The sequence below is a fragment of the Propithecus coquereli genome, unplaced genomic scaffold (genome assembly GCF_000956105.1).
Source record: "Propithecus coquereli isolate 6110/MARCELLA unplaced genomic scaffold, Pcoq_1.0 Scaffold137, whole genome shotgun sequence".
NCBI classification, from domain to species: domain Eukaryota; kingdom Metazoa; phylum Chordata; class Mammalia; order Primates; family Indriidae; genus Propithecus; species Propithecus coquereli.
In genome coordinates, this window is record NW_012137969.1 from 2,543,509 (window position 1) to 2,570,939 (window position 27,431).

General features: G+C 44.5%; 2 protein-coding genes across 2 annotated transcripts in view; both read right to left on the minus strand.

Annotated features, from left to right (window-relative positions):
* LOC105806011 (radial spoke head 10 homolog B-like) overlaps positions 1-19,564 on the minus strand; it is a 42,901-nt gene extending 23,337 nt beyond the window's left edge. The window contains exons 1-9 of the mRNA XM_012639025.1: positions 19,308-19,564; positions 14,717-14,792; positions 10,970-11,038; positions 9,173-9,346; positions 6,584-6,669; positions 5,229-5,349; positions 3,734-3,910; positions 2,667-2,826; positions 1,953-2,074 (exon numbers count right to left, since the gene is read on the minus strand). Of these exons, the coding sequence (XP_012494479.1) occupies positions 1,953-2,074; positions 2,667-2,826; positions 3,734-3,910; positions 5,229-5,349; positions 6,584-6,669; positions 9,173-9,346; positions 10,970-11,038; positions 14,717-14,792; positions 19,308-19,564 (1,242 nt within the window). The remainder of the gene's footprint in view (positions 1-1,952; positions 2,075-2,666; positions 2,827-3,733; positions 3,911-5,228; positions 5,350-6,583; positions 6,670-9,172; positions 9,347-10,969; positions 11,039-14,716; positions 14,793-19,307) is intronic.
* A 3,073-nt stretch (positions 19,565-22,637) lies between these two features.
* The window catches only part of PMS2 (PMS2 postmeiotic segregation increased 2 (S. cerevisiae)), a 30,020-nt gene continuing 25,226 nt past the window's right edge, over positions 22,638-27,431 (minus strand). The window contains exons 11-13 of the mRNA XM_012638898.1: positions 26,080-26,180; positions 25,702-25,871; positions 22,638-22,911 (exon numbers count right to left, since the gene is read on the minus strand). Of these exons, the coding sequence (XP_012494352.1) occupies positions 22,768-22,911; positions 25,702-25,871; positions 26,080-26,180 (415 nt within the window). The 3' untranslated portion in view covers positions 22,638-22,767. The remainder of the gene's footprint in view (positions 22,912-25,701; positions 25,872-26,079; positions 26,181-27,431) is intronic.

The window sequence follows — 27,431 nt, forward strand, 5'->3', positions numbered from 1 at the left end:
CACCATGTTCGTGTTGTTGCCATGCGAGTTCACGGTGAGGAGGGGAACCGATGGAGGCTGGAAAGATGGGCTGGCGCTGGATCACAGCAGGCCCTGAATACCAACTAGGTACATGGAACTGACAGCAGAGGCAACTGTGTGGATGAGAAAGGAGAGCTCGGAGGCTTAGAGGACCGCTCCGTGCTTGCTTGAGCTTGTTCTGGCTGAAACTAGAACAATCCAGAGCCTCTGGCTCAAAAAAAATACCCACATTTTGTCAAAATGATACCAATAACAGATAATAAATAAATAATCATAAGAAAACACCAAATAAACCCAAATTGAGAGGCATTCTACAAAATAGCTGACCAGTGTTCTTCAAAAGTCTCCGATCATGAAAGGCAGTGAAAGGTGGACTGTTCCAGATGGGGGAAGGCTAAGGAGACAGACACCAAACACAGAGTGGGATCCTGGGTCGAATCCTGGCACCGAAAAGGGCGTTAGGAGAAATAATGGCCAAATTCAAGCAAAGTGTGTGGTTTAGTTACTAGTGTAGCAAGGTTAACTGCTCGGATCTGATAAGTATACCATGGTTTTATACGATGATAACATTGGGGAAGCTGGGCGAAAGGTAGCTGGAAACTGTATGATTTTTGTAATTCTTTTGTAAGTCTGAAATCATCTCAAAACAAAAAGTAAAAAAAAAAACACTATGGAATATTTGCTAACTAAATTGCCATATGTCCATATAATGAAATATTGTATAGTCATTTAAAATGTTTAAAAGTATTCATAAAGTGTGGAATTATAGAATTCTTTCACTTTCTGTGTCACATATTTACATAATATTTGAATTTTTTATAAGAGCATGTGTTACTTTTGTAATTATAAAACAGTCAAGACATATTTTTAAAATACAAAATTTTTATAAGACCCACATATTTTGACACAGAATTCCAAACTAGAAAATGAATGATATCTATAATTTAGCTGGTGGCAGGGAAATAATAGAAACAACATGATCCCTCCTCTTTTGGTAAATCAATGTGTTAGTTTATTCATCTAAAATTATATTGTAGGAGAATACTTAATGGCACTGAATAGCTATCATCAAATACTACATGAAAATAGAGATGATATGAACACCGTGATCCCCCTTCTATACATGTCTGCAGAGTAAAAATCTAGAAAGACAATCACCAGATTTTGTCTGGGTGGAGATTCTCTTTTCCTTATCGGTATTTTCTGCAAGTATCACGTACTACTTTTGTAATTAGAGAAAGTAATAAAGATTCCTGTTTTTAACAAGAATCTTGCAGCAGAGGTGAGTGATAGTAAGAGCCTGAATTACAGCGTTGGTCCGGAGGCAAGAAATAGGAGGATGGGGGTGGGGACGGTCATCATTTTTGAGGCCCAAAGAGCTGGGGCCAGCCTGGGCATGGAGGCAGTGAGGCAGCGACAGGGAGCAGAAAGGGGCAAGGATGCTTTGCAGTTTCAGGTACCAATCAGTGGTTCTCTTATGGAAACGCCGCCTTCAGCAACAGTTTCAGCAAAGAATCATTCCAACTCCAGTCAAAGCAGGAGCTGTCGTACCAAAATGTAGTTTGGTGGCTGTAATTTTCCAGCTGCTAATCAAATGAAGTTCAAGTACATGTAATTTTCTCTAAGAATTTCTAGATTGCTAATGATGTCTAAGGGCTTGAATGAATTTCTTTTGAACCCTAGCAGTCCACATAATACAAAGCAAAATGAATGTCCCACAGGAGGTGGTGGCCACAGCCTGGGCCTGCAGACCCATCTGCGTGTGCGGCTAGAGGGACCCGGGTGGGCTCTGAGGCCCTGGGTTGTTCACTCATAAACGGGATAATATATGTAAAGCATCCATCAGGCATATGACAGACACTCAGTACGTGGTAGCCGTCACCAGCTGTATTTTTCCAGGACTACATTGATAACAACAGAAAGGTTTTTACCTGCTTCTTTTCTTCTGGTTGGTCTGCCTTAGGATACATGTCCAGCAACAGGTTTAGATCCAGCTCGATGCTCGAGCCCAGCACAGAATGGCTCTCACTGCCATCGAGCTTCCTGATGATTTCTAGCAAGTGATGCAAACATAGGTGGTGATTATGAAATGCAATGGTAAAATTTTTCAATGTTGTATCAAAATGGTTTTCCAGGCTGGGTGCGGTGGCTCACGCCTGTAATCCTAGCACTCTGGGAGGCCGAGGCAGGTGGATCCTTTGAGCTCAGAAGTTCGAGACCAGCCTGAGCAAGAGCGAGACCCCGTCTCTACTAAAAATAGAAAAAATTAGCTGGACAACTAAAAATATATATAGAAAAAAATTAGCCGGGCATGGTGGCGCATGCCTGTAGTCCCAGCTACTCGGGAGGCTGAGGCAGAAGGATCGCTTGAGCCCAGGAGTTTGAGGTTGCTGTGAGCTAGGCTGACGCCACGGCACTCTAGCCCAGGCAACAGAGTGAGACTCTGTCTCAAAAAAAAAAAAAAAAAATGGGTTTCCATCGAAGTGTGATATAAGAATATTCAAAAAACCTACTAAGAAAGCAACTGTTCACAGGAAACTTCTATTTTCTGAAGTATTAGTATTCTGTTTTTGGAAGTATTTTCATGCGTGGACTCCACAGATAAAAAACTAACTTGTTTTCAACTGACAGGTGAGGCTCCCTACCGGCATTCATGGAAGATCCGTGTGGCCTTCCCCTTTGGGAAACCTCCGAACACAGGTCCAGGTAACTTATGAATTCAACTTCGAGATCTGGAAACTCTGCTATGTGGTCATTGGAAAACAGACCTTCATACACACGCCCGTTCTTAAAAGTTAATCGGCCCTGCAGATAGAAAAATTACTTTTTGCAAGTTTAGAAAGTTTTCTTATTATAGAAAGATATTGGTAAATGTACATCAATAGCTTTTTCAAGGGTTTGGAGCTTTTTGTTTGTTTTGAAGATACACACTTAGTCCACATCAGGCACCTAGAGTCTCACATTGCTGCGTAAATTCTCTCTTCTCCAGCTCCTCCTCCTCCTCTTCCTCTTCTCCTCTCTATCTGCCCCACAACCTCTTCTCAACTTTAAGCACCTCTAGATCACAGAATGTGTCCTATTAAACTTTGATAGTGACCAGTGGAGTGCCCATCACACAATAGGAACTCTCCTGGTACTAATATTTGTCAAAGCCAGGCCAATAGTCAGTTACTTACTGATTTAGAGGTGGACAAATGACCCAGTTCAGCTCTGAAACAAAAGACATTTGTAAAGAGCTTCTGGGACAAAGTGTTTTTTCTCTTCTTCTAGTTAGTGTGGTATGTGGATGTGAAACCTGGAACCACAGCAGCCGTTTTGCAGTCATGAGGGAGGAGCAGTACAAGAGTGAAACTGACATGGTGGGAGATATTGTGCAGATGGAAGAGAAATCGTGACATCACTGAATCAAACTAACCCTGAAGCCCACATTATTCTTTATTATAAATGGCAGAATAGGCTAGATCGTCTATTACATGCAACCAAAACCACCCTCACACATACTCATAACAAAAACAAATTAAATAACCACTAAATGTATAGGAAATCAGTGACAATGTTGAAAATACTTTAAAATTCATGTAATCACCTAAACAAAACAGTAAGTTATCCTATGCACAGTGGACAATGCAATTTACTAGATAGAAAATGATATATTGTATTTCAGTTGCTTTACATGATCTTTAAAATATAATCTTCACAGGTTTGTACTCACCATGCCATGTTTTTTATTGGAAACCCACTCTCCCTCATACATGGCTCCACTGGCATAATAAAACCTGCCATGTCCATGACGACAGCCATTTACAAACTCTCCTACGTATTCATTTCTCAAAGGATACTGGGAGTTGGGGATTCTCTTTAGAAACCATGTGTGTGTTCCAAAACCATTCTGAAAAGAAGCAAACTGCCGTCAGAAATGCTCAAAATAGTTGCTCTTTTTATCTGAATCCACCCAAAATTAGTACAAATATGATGACAATTTGAAGAGGCGAAGAACATAGATTTTGGAGTCACACAGACTTGGGTTCAATCTCAGCTCAGATACTTACTAACCAGTCTTTTAATCTAAAGCAAATTACTTAAGCCCTCTAAATTCTTCAATTATAAAACAGAAATAACACCTATCCTGAAGCTTGGCTGTAAAGACCGAAGATAGTATATACAACTTCCTTGACTTGATAATGATTATTTTAATTATTATTTTAAGTTTTAATTTTTTAATATACAGATTGATAAAAAGTACCCCCTCCTCAATCCCACTTTCCAGAGGTAACCACGAATTAGGTTTGAGAATTCATCTGTATTTTCCCTAAGCACATACAGCATACATATTAAATCAACATGTTGGTTAGGAAAGGTGGCTTATGCTTGTAATCCCAGCACTTTGGGAGGCTAAGGCAAGAGGATCGCTTGAGGCTGGGAGTTTGAGACCAGCCTGAGCAACATAGTGAGACCTTATCTTTACAAAAAATTTTAAAAATTAGCTGGGCATGATGGTACGTGCCTATAGTCTCAGCTACTCAGGAGGCTGAGGTGGGAGGATCACTTGAGCCCAGGAGTTCAAGGTTACAGTGAGGTATGATCAGGCCACTGCACTCCAGCCTGGGTAACAGAGCGAGACCCTGTTCTGATAAATAAATAAACATTATAGGTATATAAAAATACACATACAATTTTTTCAACAATAATATCTGTAACTTGGAATGTTATTCCCAAAAGAATTGAAAGCAGGGGCTCAAACAGATATTTGTACTCCATGTTCATAGCGGCATCATTCGCAATAGCCAAAAGGTAGCAGCAACCAGAGTGTCCGTGAACACATGAATGGATGAACAAAACGTGGTCTGTCCGCACAATAGAATATAATTCAGCCTTAAAATGGAAAGAAGTCCCGACACCTGCTACAACACAGATGGATCTGGAGGACATTATGCTGAGTGAAATAAGCCAGTAACAAAAGGATAAATACTGTGTGATTCCACTTATATGAGGGATCTAGCTTGTGTGTGAGACCACTAGAGAAAACTAAGTAATAAAACCATGATATAAAAGTACAGCTGAGACCAGTACATAGCAATTTGAGTTTCTAAATTTAGCAGAGCATAAATTTCAGATTACTGTACGATATCATTCCAAGTAACACACGTGCTGAGGACAGCAGAGCATCCCCATCTGGGTATGAGCAGCTGAAATTGGCCAGCGCGTACCTGGACCCCTCTCTCCCACCGGCCGGTGTACTCCTCATTGGTTGTCAGCCACCTCATCCTTCCTTCCCCGTGGCGCATATTGTCTTCCCACTGGCCTTCATATATATTTCCAGATTTGTAACTAGGACAAAAGAAAGCAATGGAAAACAATTACGTCACACATATTTACCTTCAGGACTTTCTTTTAAACTCTGCTCCTCACCCCCACCTTTGAAGAAATCCAACCCTTGTACCCATACACTCTTCCCTGGATTTAAATTCAATGGGCAGGCATGTGGTAGGTAAAAATAATCATTGTAGGGAGCAGAATAAATCACTTGATTAAACCTTCTGATTATTTAATAAAGTGACAAAGTGGATAAGACTGGGGTTTTAAGATCTTTTAAAAATAATTCCCTATCAGATGATGATGAGTTAATATTTTTGTTTGTTTGTTTGTTTTGTTTTTTTTGAGACAGAGTCTCACTCTTTTGCCTGGGCTAGAGTGCCGTGGTGTCAGCCTAGCTCACAGCAACCTCAAACTCCTGGGCTCAAGCAATCCTCCTGTCTCAGCCTCCCGAGTAGCTGGGACTACAGACATGCGCCACCATGCCTGGCTAATTTTTTCTATATAGTTTTTAGTTGTCCGATTAATTTCTTTCCATTTTTAGTAGAGACGGGGTCTCGCTCTTGCTCAGGCTGGTCTCGAACTCCTGAGCTCAAACAATCCGCCCGCCTTGGCCTCCCAGAGTGCTAGGATTACAGGCGTGAGCCACCGCGCCCGGCCTATGAGTTAATATTTTGCCCCAAAATGTTTTAGTCCTTAAAATATTTGACTCTATCAGTTCAATCTAAAATCAAGCAAATGTGTCAACATTCTTCAGAAAACATACAATACTGGAGGATCCATGATTAATATAGAAAACAAAGAAAGGCAACTTCTACACATGATAAAGTCAGGCCAGGTGCAGTGGCTCATGCCTGTAATCCTAACATTTTGCAAGGCCAAGGCAGGAGGATCGCTTGAGGCCAGGAGTTTGAGGTTCCAGAGAACTATGATGACGCCACTGCACTCTAGCCTGGGCGACAGAGTAAGACTCTGTCTCTAAATAAATAAATGATAAATAAATAAATAAATAAATAAAATTGAAAGAGTATGATTAGATATCATTTAACGGGGTGTTTTTCTAAATCTTCCATAGAATATAATCACTGTGGAGATTATATTGGGATTAATTTAAATATTCCACTCTGCTTCAAGAAAAAATGTGTTCTCTGCATTTTCTGCACCGTATCTTTAAACAGCCGAAGTGAACATTATTTGGGCCTGCAAACACTTTCTCACCCGACCCATAGGCGGCAGTGCTCATACCTACCATCTTATTCCCCAGCCCCTTCTGATGTTGTGAACCCAGTCTCCCTCGTACCAAGAGATGCCCTCTTGATTATAATAAATGGAGCCCTAAAACAAAGAATATCATTTTTAAAAATCAAGCCTCATGACACAAATGCTTTGTTAACTGTAAAGATAAAAATATATGAATTTAATAAGTATTAACTGTGCAGAAGTCAATGTCACACTTAGGCAACACATATAATCCATTATGTTTCTGTTCTGCAATCAAGAAAATGGTAAAACATCCACACCAAGGGAGAATAATGTCACAGGTCAATTTCTCCTTGATAACCAAGTGCCGTGGCCGGGCACAGTGGCTCACACCTGTATTCCCAGCGCTTTGGGAGGCCAAGATGGGAGGATCGCTTGAAGCCAGGGGTTCCAGACCAGTTTGGGCAACAACACAGTGAGAGCGTGTCTCCACAAAACAGTTTAAAAATTAAAAACATTTTAATACAAGGAATGACTATATTTATTATAGTCAGACATATTCAGTAACTGTTAGTCAAATAAGTACCTAAAGAACACCTGTTTTTTTCTTTGTGTTTTTGTAATACCAACCATAAGAAAAACTCAAAGAAATCCTGTCTTGTTGCCACCTAGAGTGAACAGCTGCACCTTCCATGAACTGAAGGTCACTTTCTCTTATGTACCAAAACCTTTTCTTCTTAAGAGACAGGGTCTCACTATGTTGCGCAGGCTGCAGTGCAGTGGCTATTCAAAGGCACGGTCATAGCTCACAGCAGCCTCAAACTCCTGGGCTCAAGCGATCCTTCTGTCCCAGCCTCTGGAGCAGTTGGGACTACAGGTGCTCACCATCTTCTTCCTCGTTATCAGGCTGACTTGTTCCTTCTTGCAGCCATCCAGGTGCTGCCATCTAGAAGTCACCATTCCCAGCCCCTCCAGCGTGTCTCAAGTGATCTGCTGTGAGCCAGTGACACAGTCTGCTAAAGCCCGAGTAAAGCAGGAGGGTTACGGTGATGGTGCTGAGGCCTGAGCAGTCTCCCCTGGCGGTGGCGCGAGGGGAGGCCAGGGTGCTAAGGCAGCTTGGCCACGTGGCCCAGTTCACTCTCTCCTAACTCTCCTGGCCAGTATCTGTCAAGGAGGAAGGTTGGACTGGATTTCTAATTCCCTTTCAAACTCTGAAATGCAGATATTCTTCTTTGCACAGACTTTGGGAATGCACGTAGGTTTGTCAGAGCCTGTGGCTGACTTCCAGCGACTCTGGCAAGGAAGGACTTCTCCTTCCAGCTTCCTCCCGACCAGTAGTTCCATTTGTAAGAAAATCAGCACACAGGTCTCTCCAGGAGAAGCAGACAGGAGCTGGGACTGAACTGTCTGCGCTGTTCAGATGAAAAGACTTCCAGAGCCAGAATCTCAGAGATTTCTCTGGGTTGGCTGCAGATCTGTCTCTCCTTGTCCATCACTTCTTCCAAGAGCACTATTTGAGTTAGGGGCAATGATTTCTGTGGAGCTTCTAAACACTGCATCAGACACCACCCATTTATCAATACTTATGTGGGTCTGAAAATAAACTAGGGCATTTATCTTAGTAGGCAATCACAAATTATTTAAAAATAGAAAAGAGGAGTCCCCAGTCATTTAAGAATCCATATGCAATACTGCGCAATCCTGGACCTCAGGGAGGTAACAGTAGCTTGGTAATGACACCAAGTGACACGTTCCAGCCTGTGAATGCTCAACCAGTGACGATCATAATGGAGACTTTTCTCATGACATTTTCTAAAAACCACACATTTTAGAAATTCTAAAAATTGCTAAAATATTTTATCATCCTACACAAAAGCAAAACAAAATTACCAAAAATAGCCACCTTGGTTAAAAGTGAATATATATCCTGCATTGCTGGCGGGGATGTAAAATGGTGCAGCTGCCATGGAAACAGTTTGGTGATTTCTCAAAAAGTTAAAACATAAAGTTGCCACATGACCCACCAATTCCCCTTGGGGATGGTATACACCCCAAGGAACTGAAAACAAGTGCTCAAATAAATCCTTGCACACATATTCACACCAGCACTATTCATAATCGTCAATAGATGGAAACAGCCCAAATGTTCATCGATAGATGAATGGATAACCTATGGTAAATACTGACAGTGGAGCATTATTCAGCCATATAAAGAAAGGACGTGCTGATAACTTCATTTGATTTCATGCATGAACCTCTAAAATACTCCGCTAAGTGAAAGCATACAGACACAAAAGGTCATACATTATATGATTCCATTTATATAAAACGTCCAGAATAGGTAAACCGATAGAGACAGAAAGCAGACCCGTGGTTGCAGGGGATGTGGGTAACTGCCTAATGCGTATGGGGTTGTATTTTGAAGTGAGGAACATTCTGGGGGATAGTGGTGACGGCCACACGACACTGAATGTACTAAAGACCACTGAATTGTACGCTTTAAAATGGTTAATTTTGTGTGATGTGAATTTTGCCTCAATAAACAGCCAATACACCCTCAACAGCACCCCGCTCCCTGCCCTCCGTGTCTGCTCCCCCATTCACGGGTGGGACCCTGCCTCGTGGCCGCCTCACCTACCTTCCCATGTCTCTTGCCGTGGCACCAGTGGCCGATGTAGGACACAGGCTGGGTGCTGCACTTGAACATGCCGAAGCCGTTCCTCATGCCGTTCATCACTTCGCCTTCGTACATGCTGCCATCCGGCCACGTGTACACGCCGTGGTTCATGGGGATGTTCTTCACAAATTCCCCCTGGGGAAAAATGGCCAGAGGGTGACAGAAAGGGGGCAGTGGAGGGATCCCTCATCCTGGGGCTGCTCGAGACACCTCATGACCCCTGACACTATTCCTGTCTCTCCTCCGTGCAAACAGCGGAACACCCCTCACTCCCCCGCTCCATCCTCCTCTGCATCTCCCCTCCTCTCTTGCCCGAGCCGACCACTGGGCAGGAGCCCAGGCAGAATAACCAAGAAGCAAGCAGGGGACACAGTAAAGTGGCGGCTTCCAGTCCTGACCTTGGGAACTTCAGCCTCCCAGGAGGCTAATTCACGGTACCCTCCAGGAGATCCTGACAATTAGCCAGGCTTAGTGGTCACCGTAGGAAACCCTTCTTTCTGCCTGTGGGGCATCAAAATATTCTGCAGACATGTCAGGCAACAGCCTGCCCTGTGGGCACCTTCTAGAGAACCACCCTCTGCTGGCTCAGGACGTCTGCCGACAGGGCAGCGCACCGTATGGTACACCATGGCCCAGAGCCATCGGATTCTCCAGGAATCTGAACTCTGGGAGGCAGCAGTCAGCAGAGAGAAGGGGAGACAGTGCAGCCTGGTTTGGCTGCTGCCCAGGTCATGTGATGCTTCTGGGAGAGTCCCCAGAGTCCTGCCCACAAACCATCCTGACAAGGCTGGTGCAGGGGTCTGTGCATGCAAAAATGACCCCTCCAAGAGTTTCCAGACACAATGGAGCAGAGAGGACTCCTGGCAAATCGCCATTTAGGGACTAGAAACCTTGAATTTTGGCCATGGGCTAGAAGGCAGGATGTCGAGCAGGAAGGGAGTTCCTTCAGAAAGGCTGGCCCACAACCACTGCTGGGGCCCGATCCTCAGGCTCCCTGGACCTTGGGGGTTCTATTCCCCCACCCCCACGGTGAGGGCCGGCCCCTCCCTCGCTCTCCCCGCCCCTCTGCCGCACACCTCCCACTGTCCAGCTCCAGTCAGCTGCCTTCCTGGCCCAAACTTGCCTCTGTGTCCGTCACTATCTGGCTGTTATCTGAGTAAGTGCATTATGTGCGTGTGTTTTAAATGTCTTCATTACCATTTATAAACACCATCTGTTAGTAACTCTGCAATCGAGATTTTTAGAATAGCATTTCAGGCCCTCACACACTTTGTGGGTGGGAGTTGAAACTGGTACAATCTCTTGGGAGCAATTCGGTCCTAGCAATCAATTTAAAAATACACATACCCCTCAACCCAGCAAGATGTGTTAAGTGCGATCCACATTATGGAATACACACAGCCAGGAAAAATAGTTAGATCTGGATGAATGGATATGGTTCAATCTCTAAAAAATAAAGGTACCAAAGAGAGCGTATCATTAACTATTCGTGTTTGTAAAAAAGTAGGAGGGGCTAAGTACATGTACGTGTGCTGTGTACACTTAGGACACATAGAACACCTCCAGAACGTACAAATGAAACCAGTAACAACAATTACCAGAAAGTCTCGTGCAATCACGAGTTAGATTCTTTGGTTCTGTGAATTTTTTTTTAAACCCATGTGCTGAGTTACTTTTATGATAATAATATGTTTAACTTTGGGAACCTGACCTTAAATTTCATAGTTACAACTTACCACTAAAACTTATATGCTTTACCTCGTATTTTAATCCATTGGCCCAAATATAAGTCCCTTGTCCATGCATGAGTCCTTCTGAAAACATACCCTTCAAAACAAAAGAAAACATAAACTCTTACAATGCAGCTGCTGATTTTTTTTTTTTTTTTTTGAGACAGGGTCTCACTCTGCTGCCCCAGCTAGAGTGCAGTGGCGTCATCATAGCTCATTGTAGCCTCACACTCCTGGGCTCAACAATCCTCTTGCCTCAGCCTTCCAAGTTGCTGTGACTACAGGTGCACACCACCATACCCAGCTAGTTTTTCTATTTTTTGTAGAGACGGGGTCTCATTATGTTGCCCAGGTTGGTCTTAAACTCCTGGCCTCAAGCAATCCTCCCACGTTGGCCTCCCAAAGCACTGGGACTGCAGACGTGAGCCACTGCGCCCGACACAGCTATTGATTTTACACTACAACTGCCGTCCATGGCTTCAGTTCTTCGGATGGAGCCTTATCCCGGTTCCACATGCAGGAATACACCTGCTTGAGGGCACAGAGGCAGCAGGAGAGCCCTACTTTGAGCTGGCACCACACTGGGATCCGTCCTCCCTAAAAAGGATCTAAAGAGGGGTCCCAAAATATCCAGGTCCCTAAAATTTACTCCGGGCAGTCCTGTGCAGTTGTTAAAAATTAGCTGTAAATTCAATCTGAGTCTTCCTTTCCTAATTAGGCTATTGGAGAACTCTACAGTTCAAAACAATTCAAATACTTGTGATTTTATACTTCAAAGTTTAAGGATTTAAAAAAAAAATTCAAATTAGATAGACCTGATTAAAATATCAGAAATTATTACATTTGTAAATATCACGCTTTCTGTTTTCCCTCACTGGGAATTATCAGAGCATGCACGCACACGTGTGTGTGTGTGTGTGTGTGTGTGTGTGTGTGTGTGCGCTTGTGTACTGACATTCACATATATGTATGTAACAGAGGGAAAGGCCCAAAGGAAAAAAAAAAAGATTTTCTATCTCTTTAAAACTTCCCCCACTCTTTTTGGGAACTGCAGCGTGGCCTGCATCCCTGAGGCAGGTTAAGACCTTCGTTAAAAGATAACTCAGCCGTCCCAGGTGGAGCCAGCACCCCAGGTGGGAGGCTGGCAGAGTTCACAGAGATGTGACAATTAGAATGGTTAACCACTATAGCCTAGTTCAATAGCCCAGAACTGAGCGGCCCTCCCTTTAAAAGCTCTGTATTTCTGCCTACCTTTTGGGAAATTTGGATTTTGAGCAGAGGAGGTCTACCATTCTTCCCCCTTTGCCAGCAAAGTAATAAAAATTCTCTTTCCTCCTCCCCAAAACACTTGTTCTCATTCTGATGCGGCCTCGAGGACAAGTGCTGAGTTTCGGTAACATGTGTATGATATACAGTTGTCAGTGTAGTTAATATACATTGAAAGTATCTAATGTTAACGTATAGGAACTAGTCATAAAAAACTTAATATACCTGGATGTCTAAATGCAATCAGAGTAAACAATGATGAAATTACATCCAGTTCTTCCTTAGAATCATCTACTTAGAGGTAGAGTGGGTGATGGAGAGGAATCTGCGTTTCTAAAAAATTCCCAGCAGATGCTGCTGGTCCCGGGAACCACACTTTGAGAACCACTGCCCTAACTTCACTAGCAAGAAGATGTTACACAGTCAATTCAGATTAGCATGGACTCATGACAGACAGGGCTGGCACTCAGGAAAACTGTGTCATTTTAACATTAGAATAGAAAATGCCAGCACACACCCACACAGTAAGGGTAAGTGTTGTTTTTACCATCTGTCTTTAGATGCACGTGAGTGTATACTGGGGACTGTGATCTAAAAATGTGCCCAACCCTGGTTGGACCCGCCTGGGGCTCAGGGCTCCCGACTCATCCTGCTGGGCCTGCCTCCTCATCTGAGCTACGGCCTCGTGGTGATGTTCCCTCTGAGGCCCCCAGGTACACTCAGTGTTCTAGAAACTGAAAATCTGCATTAACACAGAAAACACCAGTCACCTAATGTCTAACAACGCAAGGGGAGCAAATAACTGCTCCTGCTCTCAGAGGTGTTTCGGGTATGGCCTAAGCCAAAACAAACACAAAAACTTAAGCAGAAACTTAAATTGTTTTTTAAAAAATCCAGAAAACAATTTAAAAGAGATCCAACCGATGATTGTTTTTCATCAAAATCATTTGAGTCTCAGGAAAATATGGAAAGTTTACACAGCAAGTAGCTGGCAGTGGGTAGGGGGGTGATCGTCACCCACTTTGGGGAAGGGCAGGGCCACCTGCCTTCAACAGGATGGGCTGGCCCAGCTTGAGCAGTTGGGTAACTGCACACCTGAGAGCACCGAGATGAGCTCCTCTGGGGCAGTCCTCAGCAGCCTGGGAAGGGTTTGTGCCGTGCGAGAGCAGTGAGCAAAATCAGTAACAAACCCAGGTGGCATTTTAATGGGTCACACGCCAGTGCTGTATACAAGCACTCAGCGCTGAGAGGAGACCCGGTCAGGCTCAATGGAACACCTTCATGCCCCAGGTCAGAGCAAAGGCCAGGTGGGGCGGTCATTTTAATGACCAGTATTCAGCCATAGTGAATGGTGCTTTGAAGAATTTTTATGACACTGGAAAATGAACATGTTGTATGTTAAAGGGAAAAATCAGTACTAAAACTCATACCTGATCACCCCAGCTAGAAAAATTCATTCTCCTATAATAAGCACACCTTTCTTTGATAAACTGAATGAATGAATGAATAAATATCTTCATGGTGCCATTGGTAATAAAAGCAAAAAATGAAACACCCCAAAAGTACACAACAACTATGGAACAGTTATGAATAGCAAATTAGAACACAATGCAATATCAAAAATAATTATGGAGAGCGGGATGGGGAGTTATTGTTTAATGGGGACAGAGCTTCAGTTTGGGATAATGAAAAAGTTCTGGAGATGGATGGTCATGATGGTTGCAGAACAATGTGAATATGCTTAATGCCACTGAACTGTACACTTAAAAATGATTAAAATGGAAGCCAGGCATGCTGGCTCACGCCTGAAATCCTAGCACTTTGGGAGGCCAAGGCAAGAGGATTGCTTGAGGCCAAGAATTCGAGACCAGCCTGGGCAACACAGTGAGATCCCGTCTCTACAAAAAATTTAAAAAATTAGCTGGGCAGGGTGGTGTGCACCTGTAGTCCTAGCTATTTGGGAGGCTGAGGCAGAAGGATCACTTGAGCCCAAGAGTTGAAGGTTGCAGTGAGCTATGATGACACCACTGCACTCCAGCCTGGGTGACAGAGAAAGACCCTGTCTAAAACAAAAGGTAAATGTTATGTACAATTTACCAAAATAAAAAAATTAAAAAAAAATCATTATTAAAACCATGCAGCAACAGAGAGAGATTCAAAATGTTATCTACAAAATGAATTTGCCCATCTAAAATAAAAGGAACACAGCCAATTGAACACTTTTATGGCAAAAGGATGGTGACGCTGGGATTTTACTCTTCATTATTTACTTTAGTGACCTGCTGTTTGTACAATAAGAGCCAGGGAAAGAAACCCAAAATGACCACTTCAGTTATACTGAGCCATATTTTTACCTTCAATATGTAATCATGGTTCAAAATACAATCAGCATGAAGTACTTTCAATTTCTTTCTGAGGCATCAATGGACTTTACTGAAGATTTGCAAATCGAAAACCATCACCCCACACTTTCCTCCCTGCCCTGCAGGTTCCCAAGTACATAACTCACGTGGTAGGTGCTACCTCCTTGAAAGACGGCGAAGCCTACTCCCTCGTACAGCCCATGAACTTTTTCCCCTTCATAGCTGCAAAGAAATAAATGCAGTCCAAGGTAATCAATGATGTGAGTAAACCTAAGTGACAGTGGGTTAAAATACATAATTAGACAGTAGGATAGAGCTTCCCAGGGGGTTCAAAGGGGAGTGGGGGGCTACCATTTAATAGGCACAGAGTTTCTGTTTGGGATGATGAACAAGTTCTGGAAATAGGTAGTGGTGATGGTTGTACAACACTGGGAACATATTTAATGCCACTGAGTTGTACACTTAAAATGGTTAAAATGATAAATTTTGTTACATTAATATATTTTACCATGATAAAAATATATAAAATTAACATCAAGGAAGAGGTGCATGTAATATCTCACGCTCATTCACTCAATAAACATTCCCCCCAAGTGCCTATCTGAGTGCCTGTCTCATGGACAGAGCTGCGGACAAGACGAGAAAGTTCTTACCCTCAGGAGCTTACAGTCCACTCAGGAGAGACAGACAATAAACAGGAAACAAACAAACAAGATAATTCCAGATCACGCTCAATTTTTGTGAAAGCAATGATGACCTTTCTGAAGACACAAGATTTGTACTGAGGCCTGAAGGACGTGAGACAAACAAACACAAGAAGAACCCCAGGAAAAGTGAAGACAGCAGAGCAAAGGCCCTGAGGCAGGCAAGGGCTTGCCACCTGCAGTGCAACAAATAGAAAGGAGAACACACGAAGCCAGGGAGGGAGCGGTTGAGGAGGAAGGTGAGAGGGAGGCAGAGGCCCTGCAGGCTGGCTCCGTGGGCTGGGATAAAGCCCTGCTATAAAATCCAGAGCTCTGGGGGGAACCAAGACAGGGACAAGATCAGATTTCTATCTTAAGAAGACCACAGTGGCTGGGGTGTGAACAGATGGTCGGGAGAGCTAAGAGTGGCAGACAACTGCCAGCAGAGGGCAGTGACGGGGAGAGAGAGGGAGAGTTACAGTATATTCTGGATGGTTTCTGTGTGGGATGATGAGAAAGGTCTGGAAATGGATAAGGTGACAGTTGCAAAACAATGTGAATGTACTTAATGCCACCGAATTTCACACTTTAAATGGTTAGAAATTTTATGTTATGTATATTTTACCATGATAAGAAGTTTTAATTTTTTTTTTTAAAAAGATATATTCTGGACATAGATCCACAGGGCTCTCTAATGTGTCAGCTTTGGGGAAGGAGCTACCAAGAACAGCGCCTGGATTTCCAGTCCAGGACTGAATGGGTAATGTGCAATCTGCCACATGGCTCTTCTCTGGGCTCTAAGGAAGTGAAGTGACAAGCAAATGAACCTGCGGCAACTGTGACCAAACTGGGCTTATTCCAAGAACCTAAAGATGATTAAATGTTAGAAAAATCTATAAACATAATTCATTACATCAGCAAGTTAAAGAAGAAAAACCATACAGATCTATCACAATGCCAGAAAGGTATTTGATAAAGTTCGGCAATCGTTTCTAAAAAAAATCTTAAGTTCTAATATGAGGAAACTACATAAACACGATAGACTATATATGAAAAAACAGTAGCAACTCTGATTTTTAAGGGTGAAATATTGAAATCAATTCCATTAAAATCAGGAACGTGAGCGGGAGGTCTGCTCTTACCACCAATTACTCGATATTGTTCTAGAGGCCCCTAGTTAATGCAGAAGTCAAGAAATGTAAACGATTGGCATAAATATTGAAAAGAGAGCTGAAATTATTTCAATTTGAAGATTATGTGATTATTTGCCTATAAAACCCAAAAGACTTTATAATTAATGAGAGTTGGAGAGGAACAGGGAGACTAAATTAGAATGGGGCGGAGGGGTCCTTAGCTCTTCTTTAAGACATCTTTGCATTATTTCATTTGTCACAATGAGTATATATTACTCCAATAATTAAAAACAATAAAGAAACATAAAAAATTTTTAAAAGAATTCACAATAGCTCCATATAATGGTATCAATGATACCTCCCCCCCTCCCTAAAAACACACGTTTCCAGATGCTCTCGGCCACGATGTCTGGCTGATTTTTCTATTTTTGGTAGAGACGGGGTCTCACTCTTGCGCAGGCTGGTCTTTAACTCTTGAGCTCAAGCGATCCTCCCACCTTGGCCTCTCAGAGTGCTAAGATTACAGGCGTGAGCCACTGTGCCTGGCCAGGGCTAAGTTTTATTCTTTAGACGCTATGAAGAAAACTAAAAGTTATTAAAGAGGGAGTGTGGTGGCCAGCCTCTGAATGGTTCCCAGTGGTTCTCACCTGGTGTTCACACTCCGTGTAGTCCCTTCCCATGAAATAGGGCTGACCTCTGTGACCACTAGGATATTGTGGAAAGGGCAAGGGGGACTTCTGAGACTAGGTCCCAGAACATGTGCTAAAAGACATTGTGGCTTCCGCCCTTGCTTGCTCTCAGATCGCTCATTCTGGGCAAAGGCAGCTACCACGGCGTGGACTCAGGCAGCCCCAGAGAGGTCCATGTAATGAGGACATGAGGCGAGGCCTCTGGACAACAGCCTTGGAGGCAGCCAGTCAAGCCTTCAGATGACAGCAGCCAGGGCCAACACCTTGACTGCAACCTCTTGAGACAGCCTGATCCACACGAGAAGTTGCGGGGTTCCTGACCCCTAGACACCGTGTAAGATACTATCTAATGTTGCAGCCGCTGGGCTTTGGGGTAACGTGCTACACAGCAATACACAACTAATACAGGCAGCCATGTAAACAGAGCCATGCGCTAGGAAGGTAAATCTACACAGGAGGCCTCAGGAGACAGACCGGAAGCAGGGAAATCGTTAGGAAACAAGTCCAAGAGGTAATGAAGAGAAAAGGACTAATGGGAGAACCACAGAGGGAAAAGAAATATGAAAGGCAAGGGAAGGAGCAGGATAGTTCTAAGGTTTCAAGCCTGGATGTGTAAGAAGATGGTGGTGCTGTTACAGGAATAGGGAACAAAGGAGAAGCTAATAGCTAGGAGAGAAACAGTAACATTCAGGATAACCGTCTAAGGTATGTATTCTCATTTATTTCCCCCCAATTAAGAACCTGAAGCTCATAAAGTTTCCGGGATGGCGTAAATGTCACAGAGCTAAGACAAATCCAGACCTTATTTCAAGGCCAGCAGTCTCCAGTTTTGGATACAAAGAGTTTGAGTCCAGTAGAGCTGCGGTCCCCAACCTCCTGGCCTTGGCCCATTACTGGTCCATGGCCTGTTAGGAAATGGGCTGAACATCACCGCCTGAGCTCTGCACCACATCCCCCCTCCTGTGACACCTCACCCCCCAGTACCGATTCCATGGAAAAATTGTCTTCCATGGAACCAGTCCCTGGGGCCAAAAAGGTTGGGCACCGCTGCTAAAATTTTGAATCTGAAATTCTAGGAAAATAGTGCTAAAGAAAATAGATTTTTACAGTCATTCAGGGAGATGATATGTAAAGCTATAATACAGTAAGAGAAGAGATTGCTGAGAGAGCGAGAACAGAGAATAAAGAAGTGGTAGAAAAGGGAGCGTGGAAGATGCAGCACCCAGAGACCTCAGCAGGGAAGCCCTGGGACTGCAGGCCTTGTGCCAGCGTAAGACACAGCTTAAAAGGGGGGTTGTTTTCTGAGGTGGGGAAATTGTGTGATGGTGATAAAAATGCATGAGGATTCATATGCTTGAAGCAAAGCAAATTTTCCAAAAATGCCTGATTCACAGTGTTAAATCCTATTCTGTTGCTCCACGAATTAATATAGATGTGTTTGCAGACAGGATTTGTCTTAGGAGTTTTGCAGAGTTTTGCCCTGAAGGAATATGTGAACGTGTTTGTTTGCATTTCAAATGCTGTTACACTCGGAAGGGCGTCTCTGAAAGACAGTAGCGGCTGTATCCCACAAGGTGCCACGTTTCTCAGACCTAAAGGTTTGGATTTGCCTTGTAAAGCAAAGCGAATCTGTTAAAAACTACAGGATGAGAGCTGACAATGGAGTGCCCCCGGGAACAGACAGCTGCCTGAATGGCTATAAGCAAGCTCTTGTTTAAACACTCTAGACTACCCGTCTTCATTCACAATAATCTAATAAATATGGAACCAACATATCTCTGTTTGACCCTTCTGTTAAGTGATAAACTTACCTTAGAACTTAGAAGTTAATCTTTGAAAGATTTTGTAACCATTTGTTCATGTAGATAGAATTAGCTAAAGGATCTGTAGAAGCCTTTTGAAAATCTGTTAACCTCAGAGGAACTACCTGTTGTTATGTAAATCTGTTACCCCTGGCAATTAATCACTATTCCCTATAAGTTATCATGTAAGACCTCATTTGGGGCTTTTTGAGACCCATGGAGAAGGTCTAGGCCCCCTGAGATCCCACTTTGCCTATAATCTTTATAAACTTATACCACTATATCTTTGTCTCTGTGTATTCTTTTATTTCTTTTATTTTCCATTTTTCTCTATTATTTTCTTATCCCTTGCAACTCTACCAAAGGGACCCGGTTTTTTGCGGGGAACATTGGCCATATTCCCGGTACTATTGCACCCCCTTAAAATCACCTTTCCACTATGAGTTTGGTCAGAATGGGCTCTTCATATTGTTGAGTGGCATCTTCCTCCTGCTGAATGTTTTCAGGTTCTTTTTGGAGTTCCGTTTCGTGGAGCTGCATTTCCAATAGTGGGACACCACCTGGGGACATTTCCTGCCTGGTGGTGTTGCCATCTTGTTTGGAAAACTCTGGATAGTCAGACAAAGACGAGGGAGAGCGGACAGACTTATCTCCTTTTTTGTCTGCTTTTTTCTTTTCTTTCACCATTGTCTTTGGAAGACCCAAAGTTTACTTTATAAACACCAAATGACTCCTTTGGTTGAGAGCTGTTCGTTTCAAAGCATTGATGAATTTTATCTGAAAAATAAACACGATGTCTCTAAATACCTGGGGGTTTCACTTACAGTTAGAATTTTAGCTTTACAACACAATGTCATAATCAGTTTCCTCCTTAAACCTGAAAAATTAATTACAAGTATCATCAGTTTATGAAAATAATACAATCTCAATATTGCATTGGTTGTTCCTAAAATTTTTAAAATTGGAACCACTGTCTAATATTATTTCTTTTCAAATAGCGTTGCCATAAGAAGGGTAACACCATACACAAAAAGGGGCTACTTAACCTCTAAGGTCTCCCATGCTGCCAAGTCACACTTTAAAAGCCCCTCCCTTGATACGTCAGCACTGTAAAGTGCTCAAGAGCTGGATTCAGGCCAGGCGCAGTGGCTCACGCCTGTAATCCAAGCACTCTGGGAGGCCGAGGCAGATCGTTTGAGCTCAGGAGTTCAAGACCAGCCTGAGCAAGAGTGAGACCCCATCTCAACTAAAAATAGAAAGAAATTAGCTGGACAACTGAAAAAATATGTAAAAAATTAGCCGGGCATGGTGGCACATGCCTGTAGTCCCAGCTACTCGGGAGGCTGAGGCAGGAGGATCGCTTGAGCCCAGGAGTTTGAGGTTGCCGTGAGCCAGGCTGATGCCACGGCACTCTAGCCCAGGCAAAAGAGTGAGACTCTGTCTCAAAAATTAAAAAAAAAAAGAAAAGCTGGATTCAGGCTCCTGCACTGACCATTACCAGTTCTGTGCTCTTAAGCAAGTTGCTTAATCTCCTCTGCCTGAGATATCAAACAGGAGTTGCAGTACCTTGTCTCCTCGTAAGAATTAAATGAGACGATGCATAGAGAAATCCCTGGTACGGCATACAGAGCAAAGTCAACAGGTGGAGTGATTATTTTGTCCCTTTCCTGTTTCCGAACTTGAAATCATTGGCCGCCTACTTCCTATAGCACCGCTATTGACTGAATGCCTCTGATGGGCCAGACGAGAAAGGATGTGTCAATAAATTGTCCCATGCCCCAGAGCTGAGGCACCACGGCCAGTTTTCACCGCCCTCCAAAACTGGCCCCACTGAAAGCGTTCCGGTCCTTCCGGCAGGACGCATAGAGTCCTGGGGTGCAAGGCAAGGTCTGCTCCCTCTTCTTGTGCCCCAGGGGTGCAGTGAGCGCCCCTCGCCCTCCTCTGCCTGGACGGCATCTTCCGGACACCCCACTCGCCAGCTCAACCCCACCTCCAGGCTTCCGTCTTCCTTCAAAAACCCCATTGCTCTTCCCAGGCCCCTAATCACCGTCTCCGCTAAGCAGTCCCGGGGTAATCTAGCCCCAGCTGCGCTCACCTCTCAATTCACACGGGCCTTTACTACAGGCTTTCTAGTCCTATGAGCGAAACAGGAACTGCAGATAAAGCAAATTTCCCTTCTCACTGCGTGTTTCCTAATTTTTGGGGGGTTCTCCCGGGCCGTTTACTGTACACAGCTCTGGGCGGGCGCCCAGCACGGTCCTGCCCGCCCAGCACGCACATACCCAAGTGCTGGGAGGTCGCGCAGTTCAGTCGGTTCAGCAAGGAGCGCGATGGTCGCCAGGACTGCCGCCTGCACGCAGGACAGCCGGCCGAGCGCTCACCGTGCTCCACCAGGCCGGGCGCAGGTATCGCAGGGCTGCCCGCGTCCTGACTGTCCAGGCAACCGCGCCCGCCCCGCCCCTCGCTCTTAAAGGGGCCGCCGCCGCGAGGCCACGAAGCGGGTCTCAGGCTGCAGCACCTGTGGCACTCGGCCTGGGCTTTCCCAGCTCTACTGACTGCTTCTCCATAAAATTGTAATTACTCAAGCATTAGTTTTCCATTGCTGCCGTAAACAAATTGTACCACAAAGTTAGTGGCTTGAAGCAACACACATTTATTATCCTACAGCCAAGTCTGACAGGGCTGGCTCCTCCTGGAGCCTCCAGGAGATAGTCCATTTCCTCTTCTCTGGCTTGCACAGGCAGCCTGCGTTCCTTGGCTGTGTGCCTCCCTCCACCTTCAAAACCAACAAGCGTCATCTCTCCGACCAGCTGGGAAAGGTCCTCCACTCATGAGACAGTCCAGATAATCTCCCCATCGCAAGACCCGTACCTCGGTCACAGCTGTAGGGACACTTTCACTGCGTAAGGTGATGCAGTCACAGGTCCCGGTGATTAAGCCACAGCTGTCTTTGGGGGCCATTATCCTGCCTCCAACTCCCAATTGCACAGTTCCTGCGATTCTCACATGAGCTCCCACAGACGCACACCAGCGTGGCGCTTGTCACAACACATGGCAATAGTCACTACTTTACCATCTGCTTCCATCCAAGGAAGCCCTTGCTCCCCAGAGGGCAGTGGGAAGGCCCATACTTGTCATCACTGTGCACCAACCTCCATTTGTACTCCACACGGACACCTTTACTTCCATTTTTTGGCACAGTTTAAATAGGACAAGATTCCATGAAACACTATTTGACAAGATGGACAGAGATTTGTTTATCTCCAGTACCGGTCAGGGTCGGTAACTAGAATGTTACCAGGAAATGTTACTGAGGATACCGGGTCACAGCATTACATTACAGAAAAAAACAAAATCTTTTCTTTCTTCCTGCCTAGAACAGCACTTTGCCACCCTGGCCGCACAGAGGAACATTTAAAAACAGTGACCCCAGCCCTATACAGTCATTTTCTTCAAGCCAGGCAGAGAATGCCCCTTGGGTTTTTTGGATTATTTGTTTCTGAAATTCAATGTGCATTAGGGTTGAGGACCACTAACCCAAAAGGACCATTATTTTACATTTACAAAATTAAACCAATATGAATTTAATTATCATTAAGGGCTAAAAGTTGCAGACTAAAATATATTCAGCCAGAGCAGAGGCCTGGGTAACTTCCAAAGCGCTCTTCCTATTTTTGTAAAACATGTTCTTGCCTACACACACACACACACACACACACACACGCAAATGCAGAAAAAGTGTTACAAGCAATGCTCCACATGGTTTGAAAAGGTTCTCAAGATCATTTTTAAATGGATCTGATACATTATTTTTTAAGCAGCAGGTTAATTTTGAAACCCCAAACATATATATTTATACACACACACATAATTCCATACAGTGAGAAATATCAGTTTTGAGAAATGACTTCCAGATTGGCAATGTGTCTCATGGTTGGCCTTCCATGGGGGCAGTTCCAGGGGTGGTCCATCTCACCCATGTGGGTGATGAGTTTCTTCATCTCGCTTGTGTTTAGAGCAGTTCCAATCATCACCTGCGTATGAGACACAACAATTTAAAGTTTTATTGGGTTTATTTGTTAGAAAAGCAACTCTTCAGAAGCACCCCTCTCTAAAATAAGGCTGGACAAGATTACAACTCAAAACCACATGCCCCAAGAACCCTACCTTCTATCTAGTTCTTCAGCCCCCCACCTTTTTGTGAAATCCAGGCCCCCCCCTTGGCTCCTTCATGGCGGCACCACCTCTACTCGAGACACTGACTACACCTGTCCACAACCAACCACTCTCAGCTGCTCTGCCACGACCTCCATCCCAGCTGCGCTGACTTATCACGGGGCAGCTGCAGCAGCCTCCTCACAGGCCTCCCTGCTCCCCCCACCCTCTACAAGCTGCTCTCCACTCCGTAGCCAGGGATTATTCTTAAAGATCTGTCAGGTCACATCACTCCTCTTCACAGTTCTCTCCTCTCACCTGATTTATAAAAGACCCCCCTGTCTGTCACCTGATTTGGCCCTCACTGGCCTGCCTGTACCTCCAAGCACTGCATCCCTCCCTCCCCGACTCAAGCCGCACTGCCACCCCCTTCCTCTTGCACAAGTCCATCAAGCAAGCACCTGCCTCAGGACCACAGCACTCCAGGGACTCTCTTTCCCTAGATGGGCACATGTGTCACTGTGTGTCACTTCCCTCTCTTCAGGCTCTGGCCTGCTCTCCACGCAACAGCCCTCCTGCCCCTCCCTCTCTAGCCCGGACCCTGCTGGCTCCACGGCGTGGATCCCTCTCTGGCAGGGAGAAGGAGAGGGACAGACTCCACAGCGAGCCAGAGAATCTGAGACCCTGAGAGACAAGGAGCAATGGGCAGAGGAGACAAGCCTGAACCCACTGTCACCCTCCTCCTTCCTGCAGCACACTGAGTGCCCACCACGTGCCAGTCACAGTCTAAGGGGCAGGGTAAGAACACAGCTCTGCCAGCTTGGAGGAAGACAGACAATAAAGAGTTAACAGAGAACCAAGACCACAGGGCCCAGGAGAGGCTACTTCAGTCAGGTGTGGGAAGGCCTGCACGCCAGGGGAGCCAGGTGTGTGCAGAGCAGAGGGGACGGCAAGCAGACAGGACAGAGGTGGGAAGGGTCCAGAGCGACTGTGGAACTGGAAGGAGCAGTGCACAAGAGACGGGGCAGGAAGGGCGGGCAGGGAGCAACCGAGGAGAAGCCCACGGTCAGCACCCGAGACCGAGGAGGAAGGGCTGGAGCATGGCATCTGCCAGGGCAGGAAGAAGGAGCAGCCTGTGGCTCCACAGGCCTTTGAATCATGTTGAGACTCAGAATTTTTAGTTCTTCTTTTTTATTTTTTTTTCGTTTTTTTCAGGGGTCCTACACCTAGGAAGAGACCCAGAATTTTTAAACACCTGGCTACTAGTCCAGGCCAGCCTCATAGACTCCAGGATTAGAAGGTTAATATTAGGCCTTTATCAAAGAAATATCTACAGCTGGAAGTCAGATTCTGGGCCCTCTTCTAATTAAGCTCTGCCCTTGAGTAATTTTATCCAATTTCATGGCTGTAAATGACACCTAAAATTTTATTTTCAGCCCTGACATTTCCCTTGAGCTCTAGACTCATTCACACAACTGTTTTCAGAGATCCCCACTTAAAGTCTAATGGGATCCCAAATAGACCACGTCCCATACAGCATTCTTGATCCAGCCAATCCCCAAATGTCACCCTGAGGCTGCCCCCTCCCTCCTATAGTCCCAGCACCCCTTGCTGTCTGTTCCCTCCCCAGCAGCTCCCGCCACACACAGCACAGACTCCCAGGTTTTGACCATGACATGCAAGATGCTACATGGCTGTCCTCTGTCCTCTGGACACTGCTCTGTCCACTCCAGTCCCCTCTCCAGGCACATAGTCAGCCCCTGGCTTCGCTCAAATGCCCTGAGCCTTTACACTTGCTATTTCCTCTACTTGGCAAGTTCTTACCTGATCCTGCCTTTCAAGTAGCAACTCAGATGCCACCTCCTCAGATGCTGTTCCCTAACCACCACCTCCCCTGGTCGCCTTATTTTTCTGTCGTCATTCCCTGTCCCAATACACTGTTTCAATTTCTTGACTGCACTTACTGGTATCTGAGGGTGTCGTTTATGTTTGTTGTCTATCTCTCCCCACCAAACTATATGCTCCACAAGGGCAAGGACCTCAGCTGCCTTGTTAACCTCTGTGTCTCTTTGGAGCAGGGCGGGCCACACAGCAGGGGCTCAAGGAATATCTGTTGAATAAATAAAGGAAGGGCATCCTGCCCTTTCCTAATGGCAGGTGAAACAAAGTCACTTACTTTCCTTGGACATCAAGCTAATCCCCACCCATTGCTGCCACTTTCTAACACCAATCCCAGCAGCAGCAGTGACACAACATGCAGGGACCACACACAGCACCCTGTGAAATACTCGCCAACTGAATGACTCTGCAGAATCCTGCACAGTGTCATCCAGGCCTAGCAGCAGCAAACCTCTATCTACGCAAGTTGCTATTTACCCACGGGGTCCACAGACAAACGAGGTGCATAAATAGCTAACTGCGCAGGGAATCGATGAAAGCTCTAAGAGACAACACTGCTTAACAGAAGCAGAGAAAGAGCAATAGTTATGAGTTAGAGGTCCCAGATAACAGACATGCTGAGCTGGTATGTCATACTGACAGAGAACGATGTGGCTCTCTACATAACATGACCCATGGCAATCATAAAGGCATTTAACAACCCTTGACTGGAGATAAACCAAGAAATTCCTCAGACTACGTGCTTGAGCAGACGAGCTTTCTTTACTTACAGACTTTCGACAGGCTCTGGAGGCAAACATCTGCCTGACTCGGGAAGGCCGGCACATGACCCCAGGACTGTCACTTAGCATAAAGATCAGTTCATCTATATCCTGGGGTCCAAAGGTCCAGTTTTTACTAGTTGGCAAGGAAATCAATTTAGCCCTTTCAGTGACTGGAGCTAAAAGAATAAAATTTTGAGAAAAATCCATTATTTGAGAAATGTATTTCATCTGAGTGTTACTTATACATTTGATAGAGAGGGCAGACACAGAATGTTTTTGGGGGGAACCTTTTTTATCTCTTATAAAAGAATTGATCTATATGACCTCAAAGATTGTTCTCAGCTCTAAAAAGGCATGATTCTATAGTCCTAATTAATAACTTACCACTTTCATCAATAACAAAATCAAAGCCATTCTTTCTGAATATTTCCAGATTTTCTAGTAGAATAGCTTCATTGACAGCAGTTAAGTTGAGAGTCTGAGGTCTGAAAAACAGAGAAGAAATTCAAACTATGTCCTGAAGTCAAACATTTAGCTATAAAGCAGAAATTAAACCAAAACAATATTGTGATACTCTGAACCCATTTCACAAAAACGTAAAAACAACACTATTCAGCTATGTGCCTTTCCACCACTTAGCCAAGTGTCACAAAACTTCCTGAAGAGATCCTTTTAATTTTCATTTTCTTAAAGTTCTTTTCAGAAGTTCAAGTAGCTGCAAAAGTAGTTTGCTTTTTCCTCAATATTCCATCTTACTCCAATGACCTGGTCTTTTTTTGGATCTTCTCCTGAAGGATGACTATTTAAAAGATGCTATTTTTCCTCCTCATAATAAAGATAATTTGAAAAGCTGGATTAGGTTATTACCAGCACTTGAAAATGAAATGAACAGACAGCATTGATTTTGCTTTCCTCCTGCTTCCTCTGCCTGCTTTATTTCTCCATCCATCTCTCCTACTGGATCTACCAAATGCTTAATAAGACAAACACTGCTAAAGGCAGCAGATACCATGGTGAGCAAACACAGACCCGGTCTCTGCCCTCCTGGAACTAACAGATTAGTGGGGAATAAAGACATTGATCAAATAGTGAAGCAAATCAATTATGACTACAAACAGCAGCAAGAATCAGGAAGAAAAGACACCCAGTGCCATACGAGCATACTGCAAGTGACACTTGACCATGGGGTCAGGGAAGGGTCTTCTGAGGAAGTATTCTTGGAGCGGGGTAGGTAGGTGCGGGACAAGTACGCCAGACAGAGACAACGATCTGTGCCAAGCCCTATGATGGACCTATGATGTTTCTAGAGACACACATGAAGATCTATTGCATTCTTCCTAATGGCCATATAGCAATTCATCAGGCCTGCCTAGAGGGAAAGATGGCCAGAGTGGTTCAAGTACAGGGAACAAAAAGAGGGGTCAGGAAAAGCTAAAGAGGTCACCCCATCAAACTACGCAGGGTGTGGTAGAGTTGGATGGAATTTGAGTCTACCCTTTAATCTTGAAGTATGGTCCATCTGAGACCCAAAGTGGCCTGTGATTACCTGGGTCAACTTGAAATGCCACAGATGAGACGTTACTTATGCCAGATGGCTAAAAAATAAAAGACCTCTGTAAGTGGAGCAGGAATATTTCAGTGTTACAAGGTAGCTTACTAATGTCTTTACTATTACCATTTACCCCTACTGAAAATTTAAAAAACCCCAAAAAACAATTAATGCATTCCACAGGAAA